Genomic DNA, 23,301 nt, shown 5'->3' with positions numbered 1-23,301 from the left:
CATTACCTATGAGGCATTCCCATTATAACATATTCAATTCCCATTTCACTGGATTTATCAATGATGGTCTTAAGCGCAGGAATCATTACTTCACATCCTTCCAAACCAAATCTCTTTTCAGAAGACCACTTGCGAGCAAGGAAATCTTCAAATCTTTGCCAAAAAGAAACAAAAAGTCAAAAGAAATTATTTGCACTAAGGTAATGTAGCAAATACAAAATTTTACCATCTTACAGCAAATAAAGTTACATTAAACTGTTTTAAAACATCCATGAATACAAGTTATACACCTCTGGAATTCAGTCACACATGGGGAGGGAAACACAGGAGAGAATTCAGTCTTCTTTCTCCCCCATCTATAAACTGTTTACTAGGACTTTGAAACAATTAAGGGTCCCTACCTCAGACAAAACTGTTCTCATGTATACAAATCTGACCACTGGGAATGCAGAGTGAGAGCAAAGAAGTCTCTTCTATAAATTGAAGGAAATAGTGAACCTGTGTTTTCTAATACTTGTAACAAAACCAGAGTAGAAAACACACCTAGTCCATAGGTCTCATTCAACAGCAAGGCTCCTCAGACTGTGTGATGTAACACTTAGGAATGAGCCAAGAAGCTGGACACTAGTAACCCTGCCTCAGCTTCAGCAGCAGAATGATGTCAATCCCTGACAGCTCTAAGCTCTTTCATTCTTTAATGCATTTGAGCCAGAGGCAATGTGAGTGGTTAAAAAGTACCTTTTAACAAACATGGAAAGGATTATACATTGTAAAGCTTGGAGATAGGAAAGGCAAAGAAAATACATCTTCATGAAAGTAACTGTATTGGTTACATCATCAGAGCCGTGCCTCGCCTGACAACACTGCCATAATCCATTAATACTCAGCTTATTCCTCACTTAGAATCCTGACATTTACCTCTTTAGACTGAAGTCCTAAAGGCAGTGATATGAATTGTTGCCAAAATCTCTCTTAGCTCACCCATCAATACCTTACAATCAATCCAGCCATCTAAGCAACAAACCAGACCCTCAACTGAGCCATTCTGCCAGAATTCCTGAGGGAAGTCTGGGGGGCTATGCCAGTTTCTTTACAAAGGGAAAGCAGCGTGCCATGAGAAGGTCCCACAGGGCAAAGGAAAGCAGTGCACACACTGATTTCTTCCTCTTTGCAGCAGCAAGTTCAGCCAGTACTAGACAAGCAGCCAGATCATTACTTGAGGCAAGTGCCACTAAGTGTGCAGAGCTACAGTATTTCACAGTCACACCTTGCCAGTCCCCCACATGCCACTGCGGGTCACAGAGCCTCAGCCTCTGCCCCTGCATGCATTCAGTACCCAGTGAGGAAAACATCTGGTGAAAGGTGGCTGCTTTCAGAAGAGATTAATCTGGAAATGCTTGACCCTGCCCAGAGCAGGCTCCACATCAGGGTCTAACATGTTTACTAATGCATTACAAAGTAGCTCAGAAATATACAATGAGTATTTTACGTAAGGAGGAGTTTAAAACAACTCTTCGTTCAATAATCTATCAGTGAAAAGCATGAGATGAGAAATCCAACTTTAAAATTCAGTTTCAAGTACTTGAACTCTGTAGTTCTTGGAATTAACATTTTTAAAAACAGTCTTGAGCAAAACAATGAAAACCTGCTTTACAAAGCCAAAAATCTCAAGAGGACAACCAGTTTTCCACAAAACCAGACTTTTTTTCCCAGGTCATTTTCAAACAATAAAGTAAAAAGCACTCTAAGGATAGCTGGATAGAACGTTTTGTAAAACTTTTTTCTTCCCCATTCAGCAGACAGTTAATTTGGCAGAAGATGAACATTAGGCTCCTTCATGCCACTAGAAACCCCAGATCTTTCCACAGCTTAGGCAGGAATAAAAGAACAGATTCCTGTCTTAGGATAAATGGAGATGGTTCATCCTGAGGGCCTGTTAAACAAACTTACTCAAGTGTAATATTCAATTGACCAGTAAGTTTCATTTTTGTTTCTCTTTAAATGAAACTTTTAATGAGACATTATAACACTGGGAAATAAAATACCTGGCAAAAGCATCTTCTGACACCTCCAATGAGCGCTTCATTTTTAGATCTTTGAACATAGAATCTTAACAAAAAAGTGTGCCTTTCCAAATCTCTGACTCTTGTGTTTAACAAAGGACATACACACTGTTTCAGATTGTAGGGACTGAAATAAATCTTGTGTCTGAAAAGCCTTGTTCCGGGGGTGAGAGGATAATTCCATCTCTGGGATCACAGTATTTCCACACAGATAGCCACAATGGGAGCAGTCGATAAGCTATTTCCAAATGTGCTTTTTCTATTGTAGATACTAAAACTGCTGCTGCCAGGTCATGCAACAGCACAACACATCTTGGCACATCTCAGAATGAAAAAGGCAGAAAGGACTTGAAATCACACACCAACATTGTTCTGACACTTACTCTCTGAAACAGGCTACAAATATTGAATAAAAATGTATATTACTAGTGTGTTGAAACAACTTTTTCCTAGTTTACCTCCTCAAGCCAATGAAAACACTGCCAGGCATGCCACTAAATGCCCTTTAAGATAACAGAATACTAAGTCACAACTCAGACCCTGACAGATTCCTCACAGCACACACTTTCCTTTGAGAAGGCAGCCAGGTTAACTACACCCACCCGTAGTCCAGATTTCAGTGAGACTGTTCCCCCAACATAAGCAGCTTCCAGGCCCCCCAGCTCCCAGGCAGCAGGCACAGAGCCCAGCCCAGCCCGGCGTACCTCATGGAGCGCACCAGCCTTGCCAGCAAAGTCCTCTTATCCTCGTTGGTGAACTTCATAATTCCCGGCGTCTCAAACTTCTGACGGATCCACTGGCACTGCTCCACGTCGTTGATGAACATAAACTCCAGGCCAATGTGTTGGCAGTAGGTATGCTAGCAAGTGAAAACACCAACAGAGAGGCTTTAGGAGCTAGTGGGCCACAAAGAAACTAATATATTTCTTTAATTATAGCCTCTGTTAATCTCCTGAAAGCTACCGTGTCTTCCCCTTCCACAATATCTCCCCCAAAGTAATTCTATAAATGAATAAATTGTTTAACTGAATCTAGTTCTGTATCACAAAGCTTTCTCTACAAAGTAACATTTCAAAATCCTTAAACTGGAAGATTCTCATCTTATGCTACACTCAAAGTAGGCCAACAAACCTGCATTACTCTGACTGGCACATTTCACCTAACTCAGTGCTTTTCTTACAGGCATAGTAGACTCTTTGGATGCACCAGCAAAGATTTCAAGTAATTTATCAAAATTTGTGTATTTATCACATCTTTTATAAACTTAACCTTAAACCAAGAAATAAAGACAGTGAGAAGAAAGCTATGAAGTCTAATGCAAATTGTCTGATAACTGTCAGGTTTCAGAAAACTTGAAAAGTGAAAAAAGATCCAAGCATCTGAGAGCAGAGAAAGGACAGAGAGAAATGCAAAGACACAGTAGTAATTTTATCTCCTTGTTCTTTTTTTTAAATTTCATTTCTTACTTTAAAAAGAGTATTTCCTCAGAAAAAATATTTCCAAAACACAAGTCAACAGAAATAAGAGCTGCTGTGAGTTTGAGACAAAACTACTCTCAACATAGTGTGTGTTCTCTACTGCCTTTAAGGAGTTGAATGTTAACCTCCATTAAAAAAAAAAAAATCCAAAGCTCTAGAGACAAGAGGAAAGAAGAGAGTTATTTCTCCTTAACACAAATCAGTTCCCTAAGGCTTTTATATTTTGCTATTGATTTTGTCCTTTTATTTGCACGTTACAATTTTAAGGACTATTGCTACACAGATAAGCTAGAAGTGCAAAAACAAACAAAAAAACCCCCAACCAAATATAGAGCTCAAATGCACAACAAAGATAATGTGGTTAAACAATTTACCATGCCTCAGCTAAGCCAACATAAAAGTCAAGCAACTGGGAATATCCAATAATGACTCACTCGGCAGCCTACAAATTCATTACCATTCCTCTTTGCTGCTTTGCTATTTGGAGTTCACCTCTAATTACATTTATTCCTTCAATTAGTTTTTCTTTGAATTATTTTAGCTTTGATGACTTCCTATGGCATAAACCATGTCACCTGCCAGATAATGAAACTCTAGAAAAAAGACTGGGGATGGAAAACAAGGACCATCACAGTCTACAAGCTACAGGTGAGCTTTCATGAATTTGGTACCCAGCCTTCATATTTTTCCTCAAGTAAAGGTCTCACTAGAGCTGGGGATCTGAAAGCAACCCCTGAATGTCCTGAACACTGTGTGCACAGGTGTTTTATCTGTGTTAAAACACTTAAAAGACAATTTCTAAAGGCTCTTCTCCTTTTAAACAATATCAGTTCTTTCCAGAGAGAGGGCTGGCATTAATATTCTACCATATTCACTTCTTTTATACTCATCCTTAATCTATGTATTTCCAATATCCAGCTAATTGCACCAGTGGTGCTGCAACCTCTAGAAATAGTCCAAAGGTTATTTTTAATGTCGTTGGAATCCATAACATGCTCCATTAATAACTAGCAGAAGATATGGGAATTTTGTGACTGACACCTGGAAAAAGTTCCCTTTGGTCTGAATGAAAAGACTCCAAAATGAAAACATGTCCCACTGACCTCCAGGCGTTTGATGATCTCTCGCAAAGACAGACTGTTCTCGTTTCCTCCTATGAAGGTGGTTGTTGGCAGCTGAAAGACTTTGTCCAAATCTGATTCGTGCAAACCATAAAACCCTGCAACAGGTTCATTATTGATTTGCAAAGCAGAACGGGAGACAAAAAGGAAACCAGCATTGGTTTTCAATTGTATTTAATAAAGCAGTATTAAGAAAGAAGGTACTTAAAAATTGAAAGTGTGAATATTCTGAAGGTATCCATTAGTAAAATGGATTTTATTCTGGATTTTAAAAAGAGTGTTTGAATTAAATAGTCATTACTTGATTCTTTCTTAAATGCTCAAATGAAACAACTGAAATTAGAATCATTCCAGCCTTTTTTATATTTTACCATATTAAGACACACATCATCAATTTTCCACACTACTCCTTACAGCTCACTGTTTAATAAAATAACCAACTCTATCATGAGCAACAAACCCAAAAAGAATCCCTTCTCACCAACAGAACCAGCTGGTTGGAAGCATTTTACATTAATAGGCAGACCGAGAGAATGCACAACAGGTCCAATAAAATGCTGTACAAGCACTCTGGAGAACTGTCAAGGTATTTCCATTCACTCTCTCTTTTTAGGGAAATTAGTTTGAAATCGCTGTGTAATGACCTATACAGCTCTAGCTCCCAGGCAGTGACCCCTTATAAAACACACAGATTTCCACACCCCCACCACCTGAAACTTGTTTAACTACATTGACCTATCTTGATTTGGACACATCTAAACTTGTTCTGGCTGAGAATATTATTTAAGAAAATATTTAACCTATTATGCAGTTTCAAAAGCCAAACTACACAACAGACAAGACTGAAAGACTGGTGTGAATGCAAGTTAAAGGCCTGGTATGATACAAGTTTACCTTAGACCTGTTAAATAAAGGAAGGAAGGAAGGAAAAATAGTTTCTTATAATCGTAAAAAGCAAAGGTACAACACTTAAAATACACATCACTCACAGTTATAGAAGCTTATATATACATTCAAACTACAGATGTAAAAATATTTGAAAAATTAAAAACACCTCCATTTTTAATTTTGAACACTTTATCTTGGTTCCAGATAAGCTGTAGACATCCACTTGAACACTGATAAAACAGCATGCACATAACTCTTAAATCAATAAAGTGCTTAAATGTTAAGTGACTTCTCTGATGATAAAAGCAAAGCAGCAAATTAAGGATGAAATAATAATGGCACGAAAGAATTGAAGACAGGCCATAGGAATGCATTGCTACCACTTTTACTATACAGCACTGTTAGTAAATAACACTTTTTTCTGCTTTAAAAATAAAAAAGTGTAAAATGGTAATTTTGGTTTTAATAATGTATTTAGATTTCAAACCTAGAGCGGCCAAAAAAGCATGGGTACCACTACTTCTCCTTTTTGGTATCGTAACAGGTTTTTTCCCAGCAGGAGGGGAGAGTGACACAGGGGATGACAGGGCCTTTAGTGTTGTTTGAAACAAAGCAATGCATTTATTTCTTCACTTTTGCTGACTTTCCCTCAGACTTCAAAGGCTCTTGATGTCCTCTCATGCATAAAGCAGAACACGTACAGGAGTAATTTGGGCACACACAGAACATCTGTGCTTTGTACCACAGCACCACATATTTACTGAAGCATCATCTTGTGTTTAAAGAGATACACCCTTACTGAAATCCTGAAAGCAATTCTATACTGTGACTCAAGCAGTAGGTATGTTTAGAAGCATTTCAGAAGCAACTCTCAGAAGAAATTTCCTACCACAAGGTTTCTCAGAAAAAAAAAAAACAAAACAAAAAACACCCAGAAGATGGGACAAAGAAAATGCGCAGAAAAATAAAATATTAAAATACTTTCTGTCCTGCCAAAAACGTTTCAAAAGTTTCCTGCCTGGAACACTAAGGATAGGCATTTGAGATCTTCTTCTATTTTAGCTGTGCCAAGACTGGGTTAGAAATTTTGCTTCCCTTCACAAAGTGAAATCTCCTCAGTTACACTCTAAAACACATCCCCCCCATCTCATTCAGAGGTCTGGCATATTTTTCCTATGGGCATGAGGGCTTCAGTGGATGCCTTCTGATCAGTCACAACAGCCTGTACTAAATTATCTGTAGAGTGTAAAGAAATGTGTACTGACATGCTAGTAGTCACCCATGCTCCAAATTAATTATATTTGCTCAGTAAATGCCTCATGTGTTTCCTAGTAGGTACTTTTCTTTAATTAAAGCTGACAAACTTCAGAGAGAAGACCCAATTTGTGTAAGCACCCCTCTAGTCCTAGGCATCCACTTTCTTTACATGATCAGAACTGCTTCTTTCCCTACACCAGAAATAGAAAATAGAGCAGCAAAGAGTAGATATGCTTATAGTAAAATTAAGCAGAGAGTGTTTTATTTACTTCCTGCACTATGTTTTATGTCTTATCGAAAAAGCTTCCCTACACATCAAAGAAAAATTGATTCAGTGTCTTCATCAAGTTGAAAACCACATTTTAAACTAACCAGGTAGATTGAAGAGCAGAGAAAAATCAATCAGGTGTTTTTTTATTCAAGTAGAGAGAGGCAAAGAAATTGATCAGTGCCGATTTCTCAGACACAAGCCCTCCTAACAATGAGAACAACCTTTGCAAAAGCAGACCCCAGTGCACCCTCTTTAGCAGTAAACTGAAGTTTATAATAGAAGATATAATCACCCTTGGCTTCTATCCACAGATGAAGAATTCTATGCTTTCCATATTTTCTTCTGTTAACTTCAAAGACACTTCTTCAAGACACATATAAGGAATCAGTATCAGACATTAGATTCCAAATTTGGTATGAAATTTACCCTAAGTTCCTCTGTCCAGTGCTTTATTTATTGCTTGGTTTCCCCCCTGACTACCCTTCAGATGTCGCCAGTTCAAACAAGTATGAAGTGTAATGCTGTAAGAGTAATTAAGACTTCTCTTATAGATTACTCTTATCAGAATGTACTGGTTAGTATTAATTTCTGGTGTGGTTCAAAAATAAAATATTTAGAGGGTTTATAGAGCATTTATAACAATCACTTCATCAGAAGACGAAATCACAGGAACCTCACTTGTGATCTCAGAGTAGCAATTCCTTCATCCTGAAATTTTAGCCTCCTTACAGATGCTCAAAGGCTCTATGTCATGATATCAGCAAGCAGAAAAGGTAGAAGCATCCCTGAAATGTGGCATTCCTGCCCATAGAGGGGAGCTGTAACTAGGTCATCTTTAAGGTCTCTTCCAACTCAAGCCTTTCTAGCAATCTGTGCAATGTCTTAGGAAATCTCCTCAGTGCAGGGATACACAAATGAGCATTTCAATAAGGAGGCACACAGCTTACACACCAAGTTTATCAATTGTGGTGATAAGGTCAGATGGAATAAACGAATCCAAATCTGCATCCAGAATTCCAAGGGGATCCAGCTGAGCCACATGATGGCCACGGATCTGAAAAAGGAGGAAAGTAGAGTAAAATGAAATCACACTAAAAGTCAGACAAAGGGAAAAAGTTAGTGATATCTCTCCCATTAAGCTGAACAGGCAAACACCACTAATGTGATGACAAGGTACATATTCCCAAGTTTTCCCATGAGAACAAAAAATAATCATTATACCACTGATTACATATATACCTCTATCAAAAATTACACATTACAACCTAATCTTCATTATGTCTGACACACCATTATAACTGGGATTACACTGGAGTTTTAGTGAAAAAGGCTACTAGAGAGTACCCTCTCAGTCTCTGGGTAAAATTAAGTAACTATGATGAGCCTAAGAGATCTTACCATTTGCCAATTCAGTTATTTTGTATTTTTGCCTAAATCCTCCTTTCTGCACCCGCATTATATTAAAATACAGAATTGTTGACTTAAACCAGATTGGTGCTAAAGTAGTTTATATTGGAAGTGAAGGGATCAGTCTTCCCGAGCTCTGCTCCAAATCAGATAGCATCTGACAGCATCTATTCATGAAATTTCAGAAATCTGATCTGATAGAATTGATATTCAAGACACTGAAGAACACAATTTGAGAGAGGAATTTAGCCAGCTTTCAATGATCAGTGTGATTGGTGTTAATGCATGCCAGAAGTTGCTATAAACTAGTGAATTATCATATAATATTGCTACAGCAGAAATAACTAATTGATCCCAGAGAGCCACAAATATAAAACCATTTTTAATATGCCTCTTACGTGACTCTCATATACCAAATTAACTCATTAAAAGCTTTGTATAGATGAATATATTAAAAATTTATCCTTATACTTCTTCTTTTTAACAACAAATTTGCATCCCTTGGGTAGAATTTCATTCACACTACTGGTATCCTAGCTGTCCCTGAAAAAAACCCCAAAATTATCAAGGGCCACATTAACAGTGAAGTGCATCACACAGTAATAGAATATGATTACAGTGTGCTTCATCAAGAAGGGACCTGTAAAAACACTGTTCAATTATTGTATATTTGCAGGAGAGTTTATAACAAAATGGTTTCCAGTCATAAGAAACCAGAAATATGGCATCTTTTTTGGAACTACCAGCCCTCTAATCTCAGCCTGATTTCTGTGATTCTTTGCATCTCATGAATCACCAGTAATGAAACTCTGACAGGTCAAATGATGCCCACAGCAACATCTGTGCCATCTGACTGTTTACAGCAGCACTAAGTTTATCTGACTTTACAAAGCAAACAATTCGGTCTCAAACATCATCAACAGGAAAGAATTCACCTCCCTAAGTTACATCTGCTCCTCAGTATTAATAGGAAGAGGATCAGCAGGACTGCCAAAACCCAGAAAGGCAGAGCAGTAAATGCTGTGCCATATTATTCCAGGAGTAGGTTGGTCTTTCACTAAAAGACAGTATTTCCCTCAATATCAAGGCATTTTTACTAAGTCCTGATACTATTTTCTGTATTCAGTGAAAGTAACATCTGCAAAAATCAGAGATCAACCTTGTGAAAACACATACATAGAAAATTTTCATTGATTGCCATATGATAAATGCAAGTACAGACTACCAGAAACTAGACCTTGATTTCTCAGCTTCACTTCTGTTAAGCACACACATCCCACTGAAAATCCTTCTTTCAGTGTGTCCAGTGCTCTCTGTTAGAACAAGCAACAGATTAACTGCTTTCTTAAAGTCCAGCTCAACAGAACACAAAGCAGCTTACCACAAAACCATAAAACACTGACAGTTTGAGAAATGAAAATTCTGTATCCTTCTCCATTTCATTATCAGGCAAAGGAAGGTCACAAATTATCATACCCCTTCAGCGCTGAATTTAGAGGGTACTAAATACCTTTTAAAAAGCAGACAGTTGCCTTAGGCAATCCTCTGTGACTGTTAGCTGCAGACACATGGGTGCCTGCCATTTCTACAGACATTTCTGTTCCATCACTTGACAAATACAGAGAGCAAAATGGCAATCCCTGGACTATTTTCAAGTAAATTGATTCAAAGCCGCCTAATGTTCTCCAATTTTCTCTGATACTTCACCAAATTTTTACTGCAAAATTGGTTATTTTCTGCATATCTATTTCTAAGCAAATTTCACATATTCTTTATATTCACAACCATTTCTACTCTTTTACAACAATCCTACAACTCAATGGTGACAATGGTTTGTGTACAAAAGAAGGTCTTTTAAGGAGTTCCTCTTCTACTCCTCTCATGACACCAAACCAGATTTAAAGTATTTAGGGCAGGGAGGAACAGATAGATCTGCTCAAATCAAACTGTAGGAAACTTCCTGGGAAGTTACTAATTTAAAAATACTTGTGGAATATTTTGTTAAACATAGATCTAGTTTTATGGGTTGGTTATTTTTGTTTTTTTTTTTTTTACATCATTTGTAAGCATTTTATTGAAAGTAAGATACTAAATACAAGTCTAAACAAAAATATTTAAACTTTTTTTTTTTTTTTGGAAGCCATCTAACAAAACCCACTGTCCTATTTCCAAATTCCTTCTTCTTTTAGAGGACAAATAATGAAATTAGACTTAATTTCTTAATTTAATAAAAGGGTTAAAAACCAGAGTGTGAAACAAAATCAATTTTGATGAACAGCTCTCTAAAAGAATCCATCAAAGTTAACCCAAACTCAGTATTGTCAGCCTCCCAAAATTCAGTTTCTAGTTAATTCATCATTTCTCCTCTCTCTTTTTACCTATAATCCTTCTCAAATCAGGAATCTGAAGATTCACCTTAGATGTATGAGAAGGCAAAGACATTCCATCCTTTCCTAAAGAAGGGCAGTAACATTTAGAACCACAGTACGAACGTTCCCAGAGGTGAAGACAGACTTTCACAAATCGCTGTCTCCATAAAGTCCTTCTGGGCTAAGTCAGATGACCAAAGTCAGGTCTCTGGGTAATCTGGATTATGAGTTTGCTAAACCAGAGGATCAACCCAGTCTGAATCCAACACCTCCATGTTCAGACACTGTGCTGGAAAGAAAAGCTGTCTAGTTCAAGGCCTTTTGGATTAGAAGCAAGACAGTAGTTAAAACCAGAGTACAAATGAGAACATAAAAAGGAAGAAGGGTGTTTGCATGGAAGAGGCCTTCCCAGCCCTACCCCACAATGCACTTACTTGGTATGCCCTTATCAGTGACTGCACAGCGAGGTGGTCTTCAACAACCTTTTCAGCCGTGGCCGGTGTCGGGGCCAGGCCGTGGCTCTGCAGAAACGATCCCTTGCCTTCCTGCTGAGCTGGCAGATGGGCTGCTTGGCCAGCGGCAGCACTCCGGAAAAACACATCCCAGGACTGGACATGTGTACAGAGAAGAGAAATATTCAAAAACTCAAACAAAAGTCTCATCCAAAGCAGCTCTTTCAAACTGCAAATGGAACCTCACTGCATTACAGTGTTAAACTCTGCTCACAGACAGCAAGAAAAAGAGCACTGGTATGTCCCAGTCTCAGTAGAACTGTGTGTTTTATTTACACAGAACACTTTTCCTCTCATTTCTTACATCAAGCTTGCTCAGCAGAAAACTCTGCAGCACACAGCACTGTAAAAGCATCTTCATATATTATCCAATCACACAGCTCTTTTTAATTGTGCTGTTTATTCAGACAACCAAGAATGGCTACAATATAATGCTGCTGGTAAAGAGCTATCAAGCCCATAAAACAAAGAACCTTAACAAACTAAATCCATTCCTTTAACGATACTTGTAGAATTTATGGTACTTCAAGACACCCACTGATTATGCTAAATAAGAATCAGTCCTTAACAGCTTTTCTTGAAGAAACTTCAATTAAAGCTTTTTTGAGTGAGACTTTTGTTCGAAGATCCTTTCCTCACCAGCTTAGGTTAGGTTACCTCACCATGAAAGAAATTATGGGCCTGGTTTCAGATACAAGTCATAAGTTTTGAAAAGTCCTTATCTCAGAAACCGAATCACAACAAACAAGAGATCCTTTTATTTCCTTCTGTGCTTTTACACAAGCCTCTTCATTCACATATGCCCCAATCTTGTTTTTCTGAACTGTTTTCATTCTGATGAGGTGGTCACCGTGCCAGGTTAGAACGGTATCAGATATATGAATGCTAACAGAGAGCAGAATGGGACTAAACATGTGAGACACTTGTACTCAGAAAGAAGGAAGTCTGTGTAAAACACTTCTCTCAGCTGGCTAACTTCAGAAAACAAAAAGGAAGCTATTTTAAAACTTACATATCTTTGTGACTGGAATAGAAGAACTTCAAGAGATAAATTTCTGCAAGGCTGCGAGCCTTGCAGCTTTCCATTACATTTCAAAGAACCAAGTGCCAGAAAAAAAAGAAAAAGTAGTCCAAAGCAATTCTTTTTAAAAGATTACTTAATATATGCATTACAGAACCCACAAAAGAATCAAAATAACATAATACAAGCATGACATAAGGAAAAATATTTACAAATCCTTTTTGCTTTCCTTAACAAAATAAAATTCATACTGAAATTTCTAAAAGCTCTAAGGTGTTCAGAAACACCATGAGAAGAGCAGCATAAAGGAGACAAACATCACCCAACCATCCAGGTTCCAGTTGTGGAAGTGGGGGGGATTCACTGAATCTCTGGGTGGGAATCTCATCATTAGCATGAGGTCACTGCCCAAGAAACACTGTTTTAATGCACCCCTCTTACTTCTTTATTCATACAAAGCTGCATCAATACAAATACAGTAAACTTAATTTATCACCCTGCTCTTACACAGGCTTATCTAAACATAGCCTGGCTTTTACATGTCCTGACAAATTAAGGCAGACAGATCATGTGTGGTGGCCAGTTCCAGACACACTGATGAGGAATTCATTCCTCCTCCCTTCTCTTATTTATGCTTGTTTCCTATATGCTTCTTACCTTGACATCTTGGCAGCCACACTGAGATTAGAAGTCTGAATTTACATACTATAAGTGGTCTACAAGAGCCTATTAGTGTGACTGTATTTCAGCTGGGATTGTCTCTGTACACCTTCCTGGTCTGTGTTAAGGACAGCATTGTTATTCCATGCCTACACAGCACCCAGTCTGAGAGCCTGGAGACCCCTGACTGTGAAAAACAATCATAATCCCTTTTTTAACCACTAAAGCTACTTAGACTGGAGAAATTATTTGGGCAATACACAGTAACAAATTATCATTAAACAATAAATTAGGAAATTCCTAACACACACTTGGATTCATGACATCTCTTCACACTCAAAGTTTTAAAAAAGAATTTGCTTTGCTTATGTTAAGGTTTCTTCCTAACTTTTTATAATACCATGATACATACACAATGGTGATAATAACATAACTGTTCCTTTTTTGACTAAAACTTGGCATTTACATGTAAAAGTTATCACAGCACAGTCCCACAAACAACTGAATGTGTTTTTAGACAAGTGCTGTGCTGAGAGAGTTGTTAACAAACTCCAAAAAGACTTGCCCAACAAGTGATCTGTTTAAGGAGAATCAGTATGGGGCTCTTTCTTCATGCAAATTCACAAATACAAAGAAAACGTTTCCATCTGAAGATGCAGCCAGCTGAGACAGAATGGACCCAGACTACTTTTTCCTATCACATTTTTGAACTTATTGATTTGTTGGACAAGCTTGACATTTAATCAGAGGGGAGGGAAAATACATCATTTGGCTACAGAAAATTAGTTTTTACTAGATACACATCCATCAAAGCCTCTACAAATTTCTATAGTGTCTTTCAAGATTGATACCAGATTATAGTCTTCAAGTTCTGTGTATCAATGTCAGTCTTTGGCAACAGCATTTGCCATGTGACTGAACAGATAGAAGACCAGCTTGCTCTCACTGCAAACCTGCAGCTTCTCTACTAAATTAGTAAAGTTCGTCAAGAAAATGGTAGAGGAGATTTATAATACAGAAATACAGTCACAAAAAATTACTATAGTGATAGATGATACATTTTCTTTCCTTCTGCCAGCAAATCTATATTGTAGTTAACCATTATTTTCTCAAGTAATATAACACAATTCAAGTGATTCAGTGTCAATATTTTACTGTCATATAATAAACAGTGTTGCAATTAGAATAACAAGTAACATATGCTTTATCTTGATGGTTTGGGGTTTTTCCTAGTGCCATCACAATATTCATCAATTACAGTGAGAACAGGAAAGCCTTAGAAGGCACATACTGAGCACCACTATATCATTTAAAAAAGAAAATTAATAAAATGAAGTCAAAGCAAAACAATCCCCCACATCTTTTCCTAGACCATAAACCAAGGAGGTGATCGCACTCTGAGGGCAGAGCAGCTGCACACAGGACAACATGGCAGGCATCATGTACTCCATAGCAAACCATGCAGTTTTGTAATTAATCTTGTGATAGTAATAACTGAGCCTTGTCAAGCTTCTCTCTTATGATCTATGGCCCTGACACCAAGCTTCAAGGAGAAATAATGATGCCTTTTTCAGAGCACACGTCACTTTATTCTGATTGTTGTTTTGGCTACTCTGATGATAGGAAATTCAAAAGGCAAGGAAAAGCAGGAAATCATCTGAAATGGATTTGTACAAATAATAAAAACTCTTATATATATAAAACATGTATAATATATATGCATATTCCTTGATACACAACCATGATATATATAGAAAGAAGAAAATGTTAGAAACGCTTTGGAATGTGACAGCCATACTTCAAACATCTCTAAATAAGCATACATGGGAAGACATGCCCAGTCAAATCTTCTGAGAGGGAAATCAGTTCAGGAGCCCTGATAATTGGAGTTTCTAAGTACAAGTGAATAGAGTAGGACTTTTAAAGCCCAGGAAAAATCAAGCTTTTCCATCTAATCGATGAGGAAGCACATCTCCTCTGAAAAAGGGTTGTCGAAGAAAAAACATGAGGAGAAATAAGGTATAAAAAGAAAATGAGGAAAGAGAATGCAATGTCTAAATGCACAAGCTGGTTCTCTAAATCATGCTGGACATACCGAATAAAACAATGAAAATGAGTGGCCTGAAGAGAGCCAAATCATTAACAAAACCATAATCAACACCATGTGGCATCTCTTGACGTTATTTTCCAACACTTCCTCTCCTCTCCATACCCAAATGACAAATGCACAACTTTACAGTCAAAAATCACAGCACAAATTTTTCTGCATTTTTAAGAAAACAGGGTGATTTCAACCCTTAACATTTTAAAACTTGTTTTATGAAAGCTCAAATTGAACAATTTCTGTCAACAAAAAATCTTGGGAAGGTATTTGCAGCTTTCAGCCAGTTGAATGAGATGGTTTTCAAGAAACTAAAACTTGGTTTTCAAGAAACTAAACTAAAATTTCAGTTTAGTTCAAGAAACTAAAACTAAAAATTAATTTTGTTGATGAAACAAAGTAAAATTAATTTGCATTCTTCTCCTTCTCCCCTTTTCTCACAGACTGCGAAAAAACTAATAATTTAGGCAAGAATAGCTATAATCCATTATTTCCATCCATCATATTCTTTCAATCCTCATAAATCAGGGACACAGTGAATTTATTTCAGTTTGCTACTGTCGCAAGTGTATTAAACACAGTTAACCTAGGAAAGAATTCACACAGTTTTATAATCATGCTGGTTTGGGCTGGGATAGTTAATTCACAGTAACTGGCTTGGATTTCAAAAGAGGGTTGGCAATATAGAGACATTTTTGTTATCGCTGAGCAGAGCTTACGCAGTGTCAGGGCCTTTCTGCTCCTCACCCCACCAGTGAGGAGGCTGGGGGTGCACAAGGAGTTGGGAGGGACACAGCCAGGACAGCTGACCTCAACTGATATCCCTCAAAGAATGTTCCCTCAAAGGGATATTCCAAAGCACATAATGATCAGCATGGAGAAAGAAGGAAGGGGGGACATTCAGAGTGATGGTGTTTGTCTTGTCAAGTCACCATTACATGTGCTGGAGCCCTGCTGTCCTGGGGATGGCTGAACACCTGCCTGCCCACGGGAATTGGTGAATGAATTCCTTGTTTTGTTCTGCTTGTTTGCTTGTGCACGCAGCTTTTGCTTTCCTTATTAAACTGTCTTTATCACCATCAACAAGTTTTCTCACTTCCACTCTGCTAATTCTTTCTCCCATTCATGCATGTGTGTGAGAGAGAAAGTACAAGTGGCTGAGTGGTTGCCAGATGGGGTTAAACCACGACAAAAATGCATCTTGAATCACCTGGGATCCACTCCCTAAGCCACATCCTGCATTCCCCAGTAAACTCATTAATTGCTTGCTGTTCAACCCACAACCTGCATCACCTCAACAGGATCCATATCAGACTGCGCCTGAACTGCCAGAAGAGCTGGATGGCCTTCCGGCAGGATTTTTAGCAATTCTGACTGTCCCGAGCCTGGTTCAGCACCCTGGCCAGCTCCGGGCGGAGCGCTCCAGCGCTGCCGCCCCGCTCCCGCTGCGGCGGGCCCCGCACTCCCCTGCCCGCACCGAGGGGAACTTCCCACCCACAGAGACGCCTGCAGGGCTTCCCAGCAGCAAAATGCACTCCGCTGCAAAGGGGCTCAACCAGGAATTTCATTCATCTAAAAGGAAAGAAGTTAGCCAGACGCCAATATAACATAACTACAATAAAAACAAGATGTCACTTTGATGTCACCACACACTCCTTATGCATGAGTTCATCCCTTCAGTATCCCCAGTATGAAAGGGTTGGTATCGATCTACAGCCTTGACACACCATGAGGGCTTGGCAGAAATTCAGTGCACTCACACAACGTGCTATCCCACCCCACACTGGTGGAGCTCAGCTGGCAGCTACAGGACAAGGACTCAAAGTCAGACTAGAAAGAGCCATTCCCGGAGAAGGTTTCTCCATCCCAAGCTCAGGTGTAACATAAAAGACCAAGGATCAATCTGCTATGTGAATAAGAGTCAGTCTTCAGGGTTGGCACTGCACATGTCCTCTTCCAACAAGACTAAGTTCATACACAATAGCCAAAATAAAAAACAGCTACAAAACCACCTTTATTGGTTTCCTTTTTAGCTTCTGCCCTTGGCATGCACGCCTTCCTCACACTCTAGGCAGATTATCAGACTTAGAACAACAACTACTAAGTGACGTTTTGATATACCTGCCTTGAGAATAAGGGAACGGACAACCAATTTGGTAAACATTTTGGGCACAATTCACATTACTTCCTGGAAAACAACTTGTCTGTCTTAGAATTGATCAGACTTCTCATCAACTTCTTAAGTTATATACAGGTATCACCACAACAGAGCCCTCTTTGTCAGCAGAAAGCTTGTTAAAAAATAAGCCTACGTATTTTGCCCACAAGAAAGGATTTGGGTAATAGAGGTTTTAGAAAAGCAAACAAATGTCAATTGCCTGGAGAGAGAAGGAAGATACAAAACAAAATACTTTTCAAGATACTTCAGAAGAATATTCTGACAATTTCAGATTCAGTTTTAAGGTTACAACTTTGATAGTTTAATCCAAAGACAACCAAACATTCGTCTTCTTCAGACAGCTTAGAAGTACCAACACCAACACATTATTTAAATATATTTTCTGATGCAGCCTTACTATAATCAAAAAAATTAAATATATTTTATTCTTGGGTCTTCTTCTGGATGTAACGAATTACTTAACTGACTGCTTGACCAGCATTCCCATGGAGGAATAAAGTTTCAGAGCAGCTGTTTCTGGTCTGTACTTATCCTTCTTTCTACTCTGCTCACCATGTCTGTGCCTCCCCTGTACTTTCAGAGTGGCAATATCACGTCTTACACCAATCAATAGGTGGGAAATTAATTTCATGTTTTTCATTTCACACAACACCTTTTCCTGAACTTTTTATTAAAAAGCATGTGAAAAAGTAAAAGAAACCTATTCCACTCTTACAGTCGAGTTTTAGACTTACCTTATGTACGCTTTTAGGGTTTTCAAGCCATGCACAGTACATTTCCTCCACGTAATTGGAATTACTCCCACTCAGGAATGGCTCTGAGGTTCCTGATGAAACATACCGTTGGCCATGTAAAAATGCCCTTCTGGCTATATCCTGATTTTCCAGAAGTTTAAAGCCATGCCTCTTCAGCGTAGCTGCAAACAACTTCAGATGACTCATGTTTGTTTATTAGCCAGACGATCCAAGTCTATTAATAAAATAAAACCAAACTTAATCAGAAAAAAAAGCCAATGAATTGTAGACACATTTCAGCCTCACAGCAAAAACTGAGGTTTCTGGCTACGGTGCCCTAGTACAAAGCTCAGGCCTAGGCACGAAGCTCCCTTCAGAGTTAGAGCCACAGCAGTGGAGTGGCTGCTGCTGGCCATCCCCAGAGCAGCCAGCTCCTCTCCCAGCTCCTGCAGCTGGTAACGCCACCTGCTCCCTGCAGCAATCGCCATTTGTACCGCCTGCCCCCGGGCCCAGCTCCCTGCAACAAATGGGGCTGCTAATCACTGACCTCTCCGGAGCTCCAGGCAACCCCGAGTGCTTTCCCTCTGTTTGGAAAGCTGTGGCCTTTTACCCAGTCACGCTGGGCTGGGGTCAGCAAACAGCGGCAGCCACAGGTGCTGCGGAAAACAAGAAGCCGCTACCTCGAATCTCTGCCACGAGTAACGGAGCTGACCAAATAATTAGAAGTGTTAGTTAAGTGTTCATATTGACATTAGCCTTCAATCAAACAGTGAAACACTGAGAAAAGGTTCACTTTAATTTGTTTTCTTAACTGGCAACGTTTATCTTGTGCTTCCAATGATCTCGTACGAGCTTTGTAACAAGGACAGCAGATTCCATGCAATTTTGAATTGAGAAATTCAATTCTCCAATTTGGTTTCCCACAATAAGGGTTGAATCTTCTGAATGCTGAACACGATCAGCTCCAGTGCTAGCAAAGGGAATCAGTGCTCACCTTCAAAATTAAAAAAGAACAAATGCATCTTCAAATTAGTCCCAAAATAATATAATCTTAATGCTGAAATTGCTAAAACTGCAAAGAAAGAGCAATAGGGTGAAAAGAAATTATTAATTTTGCTTTCATTTTGAAAGTTTTTAGAAAGCTACAAAATCATGAAGGATAAGATATTAATTTAGAACAAGTAAAATTCAGATTTAACTCCAAAGTATCTCTCATTTGTTTAGCTGTCCATCTGGAGAAATAATTTATTTGGTCCAAGGTAAAACCTAAGATCTTTCATTGCTTAGCATGACTGAACAATTGCTAAAAACAAAAGTACTGAGCTGCCAAATGAACTTAAAAGTTTTTTTTAAAACAATAATGCTATTTTGAGTAATAGAAAAATTTTTAATGCTACCTATTACATGTTAAAGTTTCTTCATCTCTAATTCAAAAATAGATACTATGAAAAAACTTAATAAACATTTTCTGTGTATAAATCCCATTAAATTATTTTCTCACTATTTCTCCTCTTACAGCCTCCTTTCAAAAACCAAAATACATGGTTATAAAATGCCTAATTTTCTAAGGGACAGGAATAGCTATATTTTTCATCATCCAATTCAAAAGTTAATATTGATCCTAAAAAAGAAAAAAAGAAAAAGGGCTCCTACTAAATAAAAGAGTATTACTGCTTGTTCTTCTCTGGCATTACATTTTTAGCTCAACGTCTATTTTAAAAGCTGATAACTAGATCCTTTTCTTAGCCACTACCTTTACCTATCATCCCAGCAGTGAACTGTCCTTGATCATACTAGATTCCCTTGTCTACTCTTTCAAGGCTTCTGCAGCCTTTTCACTCCCACTCACCAGCAGACCTGAGCTGTAGCTCCTGAGAGCAGCAGCCATCATCCACTTGCTGGGAGCTCTAAACAAGCACTTGTCCACATTTTCCATGTGCCCAGCCACATGGAAAGGATTCTTCTAAGGCAGCAGCACTGAAACCAGCACCCAGTCCTCATTTAAACCTATGAGCTCCTCAAAACCACACGCTCTTCTCTCTCCACCTGGCATTTGCAGCAAATCTGCAACAGCTGGGCCATGGTATGCTGATTCCCTACTCATCAGGGTTATTTCCTACCTGCTTACATTCCCTGGTCATTTCCCACTTCACAGGCTCAAAGCTTATTACAACACCTGTCTCAATACCCATCTCTGCCCAAGGTTCCTGGGCTACTGGAGGAACAGGAACACCAGCAGCACCATTTTGGAAGCAGATTAAGTCCTGCAAGAGCTCAGTGACTGCAAGAGCACTGACAGAACTCAAGTACTGTCTGCACGCATAATTCTCTGTAAGATTTAACAGCAAGCATTCATGATGTCATTTTGTAAAACTGGGTGAGGCTTCAACATGTTATAACTGTAAGAACAGAGAGATCACCATGGCACTTACAACTTTGTCTATGCCCATTGTCATGAAATTTATTATTATTATTATTATTACTACACCTACCTTACTGCATGCAAATCTCACCCTTTGCTACAAAACCTCTGCACACATACACTAACTCCCCTAAGGGATTACCTATTCTCACTTAAATTTGTACAGACTTGAGAGAGAAGAGAAAGAGAGGAACATTTTCCCTAGTTTATCATACTGCAGCAGCAAGCTTCTTAAGCGCCGGTAATTTTACATTTTTTCTCCATATGTCTGCCTGAAGAATGTGTAGTTATTTCTTCTAGAAGTTAGTAAAGAACACATAAGAGAATAAGAAAAATTTGTCAGGGAGATTGGAAAGTGGGTGCAAATGACATAATATATAACAGGGTAAAAAAGAGCTTGTAAGTGGTACCAGCCACTTCCCTCTGGTTCCATTTAAATTTCAAAATGGGGTCAGAGCCATACTTCAAGCAATAACTACTGAATATGCAATCTATAAAAGCATACAGGAGCTAAGTCATTCCAGCCAGATTTCAGTTAGATTAATATGACTCAAAAGCCCTGACTTCCTCTTAGTTTTTCCTTCTGCACACATCACTCTTCAGCACAGATGTCAGGCTGTCAGCAGCTAAACAAACCAGAGACCACCAGCGTGATCACAGACCATCCCAGCCCACTCAGCCTTGAGACTGTCAGTCAGAAATCAGCACCCAGGACAGCGCACAGGAGCCGGGAGCAGTTAGACCTGTTCCACTCCACTATGTTTCCCAAACCAACCCTGAAATGAAAACAGTGATTGGAAAGGGATCAAGCTGAGCTAAGAGCAACATAAAGAATGGCATTAATTAAATCTCTACCAGAGGTCAAAAATAAGAAAGAAGCAGTGAACCACAAGGACAACCTGATATTTAATGCACCACAGCACCTTCAAAATGGTGGAACGGAAGCCCTGAGTAGCTGAAAATTCCTGCAGCTGTTCTGTCTCAAACAACGACCTAGCTTTCACCTTGGCACTTCCACCTCCAGAAGTGCCCTAATGTCATTGATAGCCTTGGGAATTATTCTACCCGGGTTTCTAGAGGGTCATAGAAGCATGTGGAAAACAGACAGCAGACAATCCTGATAATAAAGTTTTTATCCAGCTCTTTTCAGAATAAATACACTGCACATATGAATTAATATCCTCCTGGTATTGTCAGTGTCCTCATTGAGTTTCTTAATCCATGTGAAGCCCTGCTGCTAATGTTCTTTATGTTCTGCAAAAGTGATGGTTAAAAAATCTGGTCCATATTTCATAAAAATAGTTCTTCATCCACTATCATGGTCATTTCCCACAATATCCCCCACACAGCTTACTCCTAAAGTTCTCCTTAAGACTGAGTATGTCAAATAAAACAAGGCTGACATTGAAAAAAAAAAAAGGATGAACATGATAAAGTTGCTCCAGAAGATTATCACAGATAATTTAAATTACAGATACAGGGAATATCCTTATTAAATAAGGCAACTTCAGGGATACCTCCTGCACTACATGTGCACACACGCGCTCCATGTTTCTTTTCCCCCAGCACAGACATGCCGCGCTGTATGGGGAATCCTAACTCTCCACACAGAAAGTTGACCTGCAGGAGGTTTTCCAGCGGCGCGCTCGCCCCGGGGCGCACCGCGCGAGTCCCGGGCACTGGAGGCGTCTCGGTGCAATGAAACTTAACGGATTTATTACCCTGGCCTGAGAAACGCCTTCAGCGGCTACCCGAGGGATGACACCACCACAGGCTCCAGGCTACCAGCGGAGCAGAGGGGAGGATCTGGGAGGGTCGGGTTTGTTCTCAGGCCCCTCCCCGCAACGCCAGGACGCGGTGTCCCGGTCGCCCTGGCCACCGGGGGCCGGAGCCTGCCGGGCTGTCAAGGCGCTCCCGCCTGCGACGGGGCTGAGACATCACCGGAGCCCGGGCCGGGCCAGGCCGCTCACCCCACGCTCCGGGGCCCGGCCCGGCCTGCGGCGCGACCCCCTCAGCCTCACGGCGAGAGGCCCCGCCGCGCCGGGGGCCTGCGCGGGGGACGGGCCCTGCACCGCAGCCGGGCCCGGCCTGGCTCCGCCGCCCCCCGCCCCTCACCGGCGCGGACAGACCTGCGGGGGCGCGGAGGCTCCAGCGCATCCGCGGAGCGCGGCACGGAGGGCGCGCAGGGAAGGGAGGGAGCGGCGGGGCGGGGGCCGCACCTGCATCACGTGAGGCGCGCTGAGGTCACGGCGGGGCGGGGCCGAGGGCGCTGCACCGGCACCACCGCCCCGGGACACACTCGGGACACACCCGGGACACACTCGGGACACGGGATACACCCCGGGACGCACCCGGGACACAGCCCGGGATACGGGACACAGCCCGGGACACGCCCCCGCCCCTCGGGGAACGCCCCGGGACACACCCCGGGACACACCCACGCCCCCCCGACACACCCCCCGGCTCCCTCACACCACCCGACTCCCTCACAGCCCCGGCCCCTCCACGCCCCCCGGCTCCCTCACAGCCCCGGTCCCCTTATAGCCCCGGTCCCCTTATAGCCCCGGCTCCCTCACAGCCCCCGGCGCCATCGCGGGGCACAGAACGCGTTCGATGCTCCCGGCCCTGAGCCCTCCCCGAACGCGTAAATTCAGGCGAGAGCACCGCGCCGGCGAGCACCTGCGAGCACCTGCGCCAGGGAACGCCTAAGGAAACCCGTCCGATGGACAAGCTGCTCGCAGCGCTCCTGTGCAGAAGTGTGGCGGGAAGAAGATGGGAAGTTTGCCAAGGGACGTACGAAGTGTCTCAAGGAAACACA

The 23,301-nt window shown here is 40.5% G+C and overlaps 1 protein-coding gene across 3 annotated transcripts in view; it reads right to left on the bottom strand.

The window, feature by feature from the left end:
- OGDHL (oxoglutarate dehydrogenase L) overlaps positions 1–22,838 on the bottom strand; it is a 47,785-nt gene extending 24,947 nt beyond the window's left edge. The window contains exons 1-8 of one of the 3 annotated variants that reach the window (XM_038141006.1): positions 22,613–22,667; positions 18,609–19,055; positions 18,062–18,296; positions 11,289–11,462; positions 8,030–8,132; positions 4,645–4,760; positions 2,768–2,922; positions 7–153 (exon numbers count right to left, since the gene is read on the bottom strand). In XM_038141006.1, the coding sequence (XP_037996934.1) occupies positions 7–153; positions 2,768–2,922; positions 4,645–4,760; positions 8,030–8,132; positions 11,289–11,462; positions 18,062–18,268 (902 nt within the window). In that variant the 5' untranslated portion in view covers positions 18,269–18,296; positions 18,609–19,055; positions 22,613–22,667. Of the gene's footprint in view, positions 1–6; positions 154–2,767; positions 2,923–4,644; positions 4,761–8,029; positions 8,133–11,288; positions 11,463–18,061; positions 18,297–18,608; positions 19,056–22,612 lie in introns of all 3 variants that reach the window. The other 2 variants (XM_038141007.1, XM_038141005.1) reach the window with 2 other exon arrangements.
- Between the last annotated feature and the right edge of the window lie 463 nt (positions 22,839–23,301).

Source organism: Motacilla alba, chromosome 6, assembly GCF_015832195.1.
Source record: "Motacilla alba alba isolate MOTALB_02 chromosome 6, Motacilla_alba_V1.0_pri, whole genome shotgun sequence".
Lineage (NCBI taxonomy): Eukaryota > Metazoa > Chordata > Aves > Passeriformes > Motacillidae > Motacilla > Motacilla alba.
This window is presented reverse-complemented; position numbering and strand designations above follow the sequence as displayed.